This window comes from Sardina pilchardus, chromosome 12, assembly GCF_963854185.1.
Source record: "Sardina pilchardus chromosome 12, fSarPil1.1, whole genome shotgun sequence".
Taxonomy (NCBI): Eukaryota; Metazoa; Chordata; class Actinopteri; order Clupeiformes; family Clupeidae; genus Sardina; species Sardina pilchardus.
In genome coordinates, this window is record NC_085005.1 from 12,629,775 (window position 1) to 12,639,390 (window position 9,616).

The 9,616-nt window shown below is 45.6% G+C and overlaps 1 protein-coding gene across 1 annotated transcript; it reads left to right on the top strand.

Annotated features, from left to right (window-relative positions):
• The first annotated feature begins 410 nt into the window (after positions 1 to 410).
• Positions 411 to 9,405, top strand: mcm3 (minichromosome maintenance complex component 3). The gene is made up of 17 exons (XM_062551040.1): positions 411 to 571; positions 1,143 to 1,255; positions 1,646 to 1,854; positions 2,102 to 2,232; positions 3,534 to 3,772; positions 4,079 to 4,187; positions 4,378 to 4,531; positions 4,738 to 4,869; positions 5,282 to 5,490; positions 5,834 to 6,008; positions 6,325 to 6,448; positions 6,584 to 6,734; positions 7,039 to 7,179; positions 7,489 to 7,598; positions 7,742 to 7,830; positions 8,056 to 8,137; positions 8,705 to 9,405. Exons 1-17 carry the CDS (start codon positions 497 to 499, stop codon positions 8,901 to 8,903), a joined length of 2,442 nt encoding a protein of 813 aa, XP_062407024.1. The 5' UTR covers positions 411 to 496; the 3' UTR covers positions 8,904 to 9,405.
• Positions 9,406 to 9,616: the final 211 nt, after the last annotated feature.

Genomic DNA, 9,616 nt, shown 5'->3' on the forward strand with positions numbered 1-9,616 from the left:
TGTATATCAATCAACATTCATAACACTCACATCTTACATTGATACACACACACCTTGCACTGGTTTGTGCTCCGAAAGATTAAATCTTGTTGACATAAACACTCCTACCCCTCCTTTCAATTCCACACACTGCATCATAGGCACTGCACACACATGCAGTAAAAGGCAGGCACTCTCTACCAATCTGCCAGCCCATTGTACATTTCGTTCTCCGAGTCCTTTGCACCGACAAGACTTTTCGCGGGAATTATTGAAAAGGGGCGTGGATTCTTTCGTTCAGTGTTTTCTATTGGATTAAACGATAGAACGCGCCGAATATGCTAATTACATTCGTCGTACTAACCAATAGAAAATTATTTCCCAACCTCGTGGGTGCTGTTTGGCGCGAAAAGTTGCAAACCTCAGGAAGAAGTGCCGTCTGTGTAAAGTCCGGTCGGCTGTGGATTGCTCGGACCTTTTTTTTTACTATTAAATATCTTAATTATCAATTCCAATAATGGCTGCAGAAGTAGTTGACGACCAAGCGATGAGGGAAGCTCAGAGGGACTATCTAGATTTTCTTGATGATGATGTAAGTATCCTTTACTCGATATTCTATTGTCTCAAAGTTACCATCCATGAATGAAGTTAGTTTTCAACCCTCGTGCTAAACTAAACCAAAGATTTAAGGCATTCCAGATACGTTTATGTATGATAGTCTGCTTAATATAATGTTATCAGGTACAACTTTTGTATTTTTCAGATAACGTTAGTGATAGAGGCAACTGTGTAGCGATGTTAACTTTAGCCAAATAACGCTAAGTTAGCTAACTGACCGAACAAAAAGAGGCATGCTAGTTAGACTCTTAAAGTTACTCTTGTAAACCGGTCACGTAACGGTTATGGTTATTCGCCCTAAGTATTGTTAGTTGACAAGGTATAATGTGTTAGTAACATGGGCGAAAGTTCGTGTATTACGCTCATTATTACAGCAGTGTTACACATACGCAGTTTGATTATGTTAACGTACTTCACAGCAGTATTGGCAATTACACTGTTTAGCACAGTTCTGCATCGCTATGTTAACCACGGGCATTCATGGTTGCATTTGCTACGCAATTTGCATTTGTTATGTTTTGACTCGTATTTTTCCACTCCTGTAGCAAGATCAGGGCATCTACCAGAGCAAGGTCCGGGACATGATCAGTGAAAACAAATTTCGCCTCATCGTGAACATCAACGACCTCCGGCGGCGCAACGAGACTCGTGCAGCTAGGTGAGTGTCTCCTTTGGGAGACTGGGACAATCAGCACCACTGAGCATGCTGAGTTTTTAAGAGGTTTGACATGCATGATGATCATTCATCATTTGGGGATCTATGCTCTTAGAGGCTTAAACGCCCCAGTTTACAGTCCAGATGATACATACATGTAGTTCACATCCTTTCACAAAACCTTTTCTATAAAGTTTTTAAGTTACAAGTACGGTCCTGCAATTGCAAGATAAGTCATTTTCACACAGTGAAATTGTTTTCAGCAGCTGGATAATCAGGGAGCACAAAAAAAAAAAGCAGTAGAAAAAAATGTCAGATCATCCCTGTGTCACACATTGTGACACATTTAGTCCTGCACACAAGGCCCCTCACTGATATCCTGATCATCTACAGGTTGATGAATAGCGCCTTCGAGGAGCTCCTTGCCTTTCAGCGTGCCCTGAAGGACCTTGTGGCATCTGTGGACGCAACCTATGCCAAGCAGCACGAGGAGTTCTTTGTGGGCCTCGAGGGTAGCTTCGGCACCAAGCACGTAACCCCTCGCACCCTCACCTCCCGGCTGCTGGGTAGCATGGTGTGTGTGGAGGGCATCGTCACCAAATGTGAGTGCTCTCTCTTCCATCACAGTGTCATGCGACTCTGAAGGCACAACGTTAGTATGTTGTTGCTACATTGTAATAGCAGTGTTATCCTAACTGACAATGCATGGTAATTAAAGTGGAGTCAATGGTCCTATCACCTAACCAAACTTCTATACTGTTGTTTAGAGTTCATTATAGAACAGAAAATTAATGAAAACGTTGTAGGCCTTTGTGTGATCCAAACGTTGTCTCCTTGCCATCTCTAAAGGTTCGCTGGTGCGTCCCAAAGTGGTCCGCAGTGTGCACTACTGCCCTGCTACTAAAAAGACCATGGAGCGCAAATACACAGACATGACTTCACTGGATGCTTTCCCCTCCAGTGCCATCTACCCTACTAAGGTACGCATTGTAGTAGAGCCTCAATAAAAGTATGCAATGCAGTAGACTGTCTATTTTGTAAGCAGTACAGCATTGTTGTCTAAAACTTGTTGGCCCTGACACTATTCAAGTATTCAAGACATTGGCTTACCTGAGATGTAGCTGTTATGTCAATATGTAAATAGAGATCTCAGTACAGATATGTTTGTATGTTAAAGTGTAAGTTTGGCGGAAATTGAAAATAAAGCTATTTTCTGAATGAAAATACATAAACTAAGCCGTGGAGGAAGTAATTTTCGCTCATCACGCAGTACAGAGCTAGCACGGGCAGGACCGACAGCCCAAAATCGCAAACAGTGGGTGTGGATGGGGATTGGAGCCACACGCTTTCAAAATCGCATTTTTAAACCACTAACAGTGCTCAAAACAGCGCCAAACCTCATCGGTAGCTTGCTCTAGGTGTCTACACATAAAACGAAGCACCAATCAGTCTGTAAACTTTGGAATAGTCAGTATACACGTAGAATCAATTCGAGACCGCAACACCCCATCTGAAGTACAGACATGTCTCGCGAGATCTCACACGAGAGGTCGTGGACTTTCCTTCGTGAGGAGCTGGAAGGGGTTATATTCATAACAGTCTTCTTTTATAAACGTCGGGTTCATGAGCCAAGTTGTTGGTGCTTCGTTTTATGTGTAGACACCTAGAGCAAGCTTCTGACGAGGTTTGGCGCTGTTTTGAGCAATGTTAGTGGTTTAAAAATGCGATTTTGACTACCTGTAGGAATAGGTCCCGTGCTTCCGTGTGAGATCTCGCGAGACATTTCTGTGCTTCAGATGGAATTGCGGTCTCGAATTGATTCTACGTGTATACTGACTATTCCAAAGTTTACAGACTGTTTGGTGCTTCATTTTATGTGTAGACACCTAGAGCAAGCTACCGATGAGGTTTGACGCTGTTTTGAGCAATGTTAGTGGTTTAAAAATGCGATTTTGAAAGCGTGTGGCTCCAATCCCCATCCACACCCACTGTTTGCGATTTTGGGCTGTCGTTCCTGCCCGTGCTAGCTCTGTACTGCGTGATGAGCGAAAATTACTTCCTCCACGGCTTAGTTGATGTATTTTCATTCAGAAAATAGCTTTATTTTCAATTTCCGCCAAACTTACACTTTAATGTTTTTTGCCAGCTTTTTCAAACTGTTCTTCTTTTAATACATGTATTGACTATCTATCTGTCTTCAGTCAGTACCTGGGCCCTTATATCCCCCCCTGATAGCTCAGACCCAGCCCTAACCCCCCCCCCCCCCTGCACTCGCCCACAGGACGAGGAGAACAATCCTCTGGAGACAGAGTTTGGTCTGTCCAGCTATAAGGACCACCAGACGGTGACGGTGCAGGAGATGCCAGAGAAGGCTCCGGCCGGCCAGCTGCCCCGCTCCGTGGACATCATCCTGGACAACGACCTGGTGGACATGATCAAGCCCGGGGACCGAGTGCAGATCATCGGAACCTACCGCTGCCTCCCCGGCAAGAAGGGTGGCTTCACCTCTGGAACCTTCAGGTAATGGAAGTGGTTCCTTTCTAGATTCATCTTCTGAAAAAGGTTAAGGTTGAAGTGTGTTTGATCTTGTAGTTGTGGTGCTTGACTGAAACATTTTCAGTGTAATCCAGTGTAAGGGCCATGTATCTATCCCAAGGTTTTGCACGGCCTATTTGTCTCCTTCAGAGACTAAAAAGGAAATTAAACAGCAAAGAAAGCTGAGTAATGGTGGCCTATAGACAGAGCAGTTTGTCATCTGCTGTATCAAGGAAGACATTTGGAGTAAGTGTGTGTCGTAACGTGAGCATTTCCCCCTTCTTGAATCAGGACCATCATGATTGCATGCCAGGTTAAGCATATGAGCAAAGAAACTGCTCCGTTCTTCTCCGCTGATGATGTGTTGAAGATCAAGTCCTTCAGCAAGTCACGCTCTAAGGTGAGGAGCACCAGCATTTAGTCACCTAGATCAACAGGAGCCCGTACACTTACAGAGTGAAACCTCAGTCTCTTTGAAGTATTTCATACCAATTACTGTGTAAAATCAAATCCTCTACTAAAGTTTTTAATCAGTATTTTTCTTTTTTTTTCTTCTCTTCTCCTCTGTTCTCTCCTCTCCTCACATTTAGGACGTGTTTGACCAGCTGGCTCGCTCCTTGGCGCCCAGTATCCATGGCCATGAATACATTAAGAAAGCCATCTTGTGCATGCTGTTGGGTGGGGTGGAGAAGGTTCTGGAAAATGGCTCACGTCTTCGTGGAGACATCAACGTCCTGCTCATTGGTATGTCCTGCAAGATGAAGAATTTCAGTTTTCTTCTTTGTTACAATTTAATTACAGTGGATTTTACTCACAAACGACTCAATTTGCAGAACGAAAATGAACAGCTGTCACTGCTGAGGCCAGATTTCAGTTATCTCCTTATGTTATTGTTTGTGGTGATTCTCCTAATCCTCATCCTCGTTCCTCTCTGCTGCTCTGGTTTCCAGGTGACCCATCGGTGGCCAAGTCCCAGCTGCTGCGGTACGTTCTGCACACGGCACCACGGGCGATCCCCACCACTGGCCGAGGATCATCCGGCGTGGGTCTCACTGCAGCCGTCACCACTGACCAGGAAACAGGTACTACCCCCCCCCCCCCCCACACACACACAGATCAGTGGCTTAATAATCAGATACAGTACAGTATTTATGACAAATGTGTGCAGTTCATTCCAAAGTCCTGTAGCATTGGACTGAGAGCACATACTCAGTGTTTTCTCCAAGCACCCGAGGTCAATGGTCTCATCTACAGAGATTGTTCTGCATCAAAGAACCATTTGTCAATCTAGAAGCTGTCTTGACAGATGCCATTATGTAGATTTGCTCAAACAGTGTGCCACTCAGTCATTCCTTGTACGTGTGTGTGTGTGTGTGTGTGTGTGTGTGAGAAAAGTGACATAAGCCCCATGGCGATATCACTGTTCCTGACGATGCATGTGTATGAATATGCAAACTGACCAGTTGTTTTCCCCTCTCCTCTTCCCTCGTCCAGGCGAGCGTCGCCTAGAGGCTGGCGCCATGGTGCTGGCGGACAGGGGAGTGGTCTGCATCGACGAGTTTGACAAGATGTCTGACATGGACCGCACAGCCATCCACGAGGTCATGGAGCAGGGCCGCGTCACCATCGCCAAGGCGGGCATCCACGCCAGGCTGAATGCCCGCTGCAGCGTGTTGGCAGCTGCCAATCCCGTCTATGGCAGGGTAAGCTCAGCATAACACCACCTACTGCACCTCAACTAGATTGGTGAATGTTTGTTTTGTATTCTTGAGAACAGACACACACACACACACACACACAAACAAACACTTTCAACACTAAATTGTCACCATCACTAAGCCTTTTGCCAATACATACAGTATATAAGAGCACTAACCACAGCCAGCAGTGAGTCTTGCATTACATTGTCTTTATTTTGGTCTTACACAGTACTTTGAGCATCTGCTGTTGTTTTTGTGCTCCACAAAAAGGCCTTATAATTATGTAATGGGCTTTGCAAATAACCTCTGACCTTTGACCTCTGTCCCTGTTGGCGCCCTGCTGCAGTATGATCAGTACAAGACTCCCATGGAGAACATCGGGCTGCAGGACTCGCTGCTGTCGCGTTTCGACCTGCTCTTCATCATGCTGGACCAGATGGACGCCGAGCAGGACCGCGTCATCTCGGACCACGTGCTGCGCATGCACCGCTACCGAGACCCGCGCGAACAGGAGGGAGGCGGTACGACAAGACTCTTTTTTTTTTTACATTACCAGATACTTGGTGTGTGTGTGTGTGTGTGTGTGTGTGTGTGTGTGTGTGTGTGTGTGTGTGTGTGTTAAAGAAGTATTTCTTAATAGCATTGCTGTTTGTTGACAAGGAGAATTTCACATGGAACTGTACGTGTACATTTTTATGATTGGTTCTCAGGGCCTTTCTCAGGGTGTTCATACCAATGTTTTCTGGCTGAGTGTGTAAATGTTTGTGTGTGTGAGCAATAAGGTACCATACTGTATATCTGTACTTAGTGACACTTTGCTTTGTGTGTGTGTTGCAGTGCTGCCACTAGGTGGCGCTGTGGACGTGCTGGCCACCGAGGACCCGGACATCACTCAGGAGGAGCAGGAAGAGATGCAGATCTACGAGAAGCACAACAACCTGCTGCACGGCAAGAGACGCAAGTAAGCCGCATGTCACGCCGGATTTCTAACCAATTCAAAACTTCCATTCGTAGCATTGTGTTGTGATCCACAGTTGCATTATAACCACATTGACTACACACTCACTGTTCTCGTCTGTGTTTGTTTCTGACTCAGAGATAGGATTGTGAGCAAGGAGTTCATGAGGAAGTACATTCACGTTGCCAAGGCGATCACCCCTGTGCTGACCGGCGAGGCAGCCGGTCACATCGCAGAGGAGTATGCCAGGCTCCGCAGCCAGGAGCAGCTGAGCTCCGACGTCGCCCGGGTAAGCAGACTGTCTACACACAGAGTCCTGCACACACACACACACACACACACACACACACACACACACACACACACACACAGCCTTGTATTCCCAATTCTAAAATAGGACACCCTGATAAATATCCATGAAAGGAAAAAAATCCCTTTAAGATGCCCTTTGGGCTTAAAGCGAGAACGTTTTGTGTGTTGATGTGTTGTGTGAACAGATGTTTATGGTTATACTAACATGCATGTGAGCGTATAGCCAGAGACGTGATGATGGCTAGAGTGTGACGGTCTCCTCTTGTCTCCTTCTCTCTTAGACATCGCCTGTGACGGCGCGATCCCTGGAGACGCTGATCCGCCTGTCCACGGCCCACGCCAAGGCCCGCATGAGCAAAGCCGTGGAGCTGGAGGACGCAGAGGTGGCCGTGGAGCTTGTCCAGTTCGCCTACTTCAAGAAGGTGAGTGGCCTCCTCGTTGCCTCCCCCCCCCCACCCATGCTCACATCGAGTGAAAGTATTGGTTCACGATAGCATGGATGCAAAAAGAAAATCCTCCACACATCATGACATTCTTCTTAAGTGAGTTTAAATTTGAGGAGAGTACCATCATCACCCCAGGCATATACACTTTACCTTTCGGGTCTTTAGAAGAGCTTGAGGCTTGATTCTGAATCTTGTTGTTCTCCTATTGCGTTTGTGGAGATGTTGGTGTGTGTGAAAGTTGGATTGACCCTCTTTTCTTGTCCTGCCTCGTGCTGTTGTCCTCAGGTCCTGGAGAAGGAGAAGAAGCGCTCAAGGTCGGAGGGACGCGACACGGCGTCGGAGGATGAGGAGGAAGAGGAAGAGGTGGAGGACACACCACGGCCACCACGCAAGAGGTAAGAGGTGTCATCAATTTTGTGTGTGTGTGTGTGTTTAATTCCTACACATGCAATCTGTGTATGGTCACCCATGGTGCTTCCTTGTTTGATTGTGTGCACTCAAGTCTTTTTCCTGTTCTCTTCCCTCCATCGGCCACCAGAGGTCGCCGTTCAGCTGAGCGCAGGCCCTCTCAGGGCAGTGAGCCCTATGACCCCTACGACTTCACCACAGAGAAGCAAGTTCCACAAAGTAAGTTGTTCAGACTGCAGGTGCTTTACATTCCACCCATGTGGAACGAAACAGACTTTCTGTAGTATCATAGGTGACTTCAAACATAATAAGCAGACCAAAATCTTGAAAATATAGTTCTGTAATATTATGTTGTGACATTATATGATAATATATTACATTATAAAAACATGTTTCTTATATCCTGACAAATATAATAATGTTTTCTTATTTCCTGCCTTGCAGTTCACTCCCCTGCTCCCAGACCAGCTGAGGAGACCACAGAGACGCCACCAGAGAACGGACACACAGACGTCTCACCAGACAGGTGAGACACTTCAGTCTAACTACTGAATTTTACTATCGTAGCAATGACATTTGACACTAGTGAAGTGTCAATTCATTCAGCTGACATTGTGACTCTATATTGGAGACTGTAGAGGTTATGCAGAACGTCAGAAGGCTACACCGGAAATCAGGTCTAATCACATCCGCTTATTGAATGATAACATGTTATGTATGTTATTGTTTCGTACAAAATCATGCAAAGACATTTTATTTTCATCAAACTATCAACACAGGAGATTTGAGTATCCAACTAAATCAATGGTCCAAACATAAGATAATGTTTTAAATATGACCTATAGACCTACCTATGCTTAGTTATCGTTATTGTTACAGTGTATGTGTCATAATCAATGTTATAGCTCGACAAGCGGATGTTTCTGGTGTACTGTAGCCGTCTGACGTTCTGCATAACCCCTATTCCTTCGATAAAACTTTTCAGGTCTGTGTCCTGTTAGATGTCCATGCAGAGCATAGCAAGTGTGACTGGCAGATTACGCTCATTGCAGTGCCGTTCAGATGAATAATTATGCAATCTGTGTGCACCCAGGCTGAAGGCATTCAAGGCAGTGCTGTTGGACGTGTTCCGTGATGCCCACGCCCAGTCCGTGGGCATGAATGCCCTGCTGCAGGGCATTGCCAAGAGCTCCGCAGCGCCCTTCACACCTGCCGAGGTGCGTGCCAGCCTCTCGCGTATGCAGGATGACAACCAGGTCATGGTGACCGATGACATCATCTTCCTCATCTAAGGCTGAGGAGGAGGAGGAGGACGAGGAGAAGGAGATGAAGAGCATCACGGAGAGATAAGATCTTGTGGCCTGATATGAGTTTCATAGCCAAACCTACACAGATTGTAAAGCCACCTTTATTTTACCTTTCAGATTTACGTTTTAAAGTTTGTCTGTGTTTTATGTTATGTTCAAAGATGTGTAATGCCATTCTCACAGGCTCTGGTGTTTTCTAGCTGGTCTTAAACAGGGTCTGAATTGGGTTCAGATTAGACGTCACGATTCCATTCAGTTTGCTTCTAGAGTGCAGCCAGGGAGACCCAGTAACCAACTCATATTCTGATAAGAAACAGAAGGGCTGCATCATGTAGGACTGATCTGTTTTTACATGATTTCTTTCTAGGAGAGATGCTTGTCTTGTAAATATATAATTTTTCTATTTCATACCAGTGTAGTCCTTTAATTGAAGAAAATTCAATTGTGGCTGTGTTACTTAAAGGACAAATAAATAATATGTTATGTATTCAAGGGTAACATGTCTAATTTTGTCAATGTGAACCAACCCCTCGTCCGTATGGTAGGAGGTTTAAACATGCCTGCTCATCCATACGTCACATGCGTCTTTGTTTTGAGCTGTCCTCCCTCCCCTTTCTCCTTTCACCACGTTTGCCCTCTACACGCACTCACATTCACCCATAGGGAATCTCTTGCAATCACTGCTAAAGGCATTCCCA

Coding starts and splice junctions, on each gene's coding strand:
- mcm3 (XM_062551040.1), top strand. CDS start 497: ATGGCTGCAGAAGTAGTTGACGACCAAGCGATGAGGGAAGCTCAGAGG. Junction 3,773..4,078: donor TTCACCTCTGGAACCTTCAG/GTAATGGAAGTG, acceptor TTCTTGAATCAG/GACCATCATGATTGCATGCC. Junction 4,870..5,281: donor CACCACTGACCAGGAAACAG/GTACTACCCCCC, acceptor TCCCTCGTCCAG/GCGAGCGTCGCCTAGAGGCT.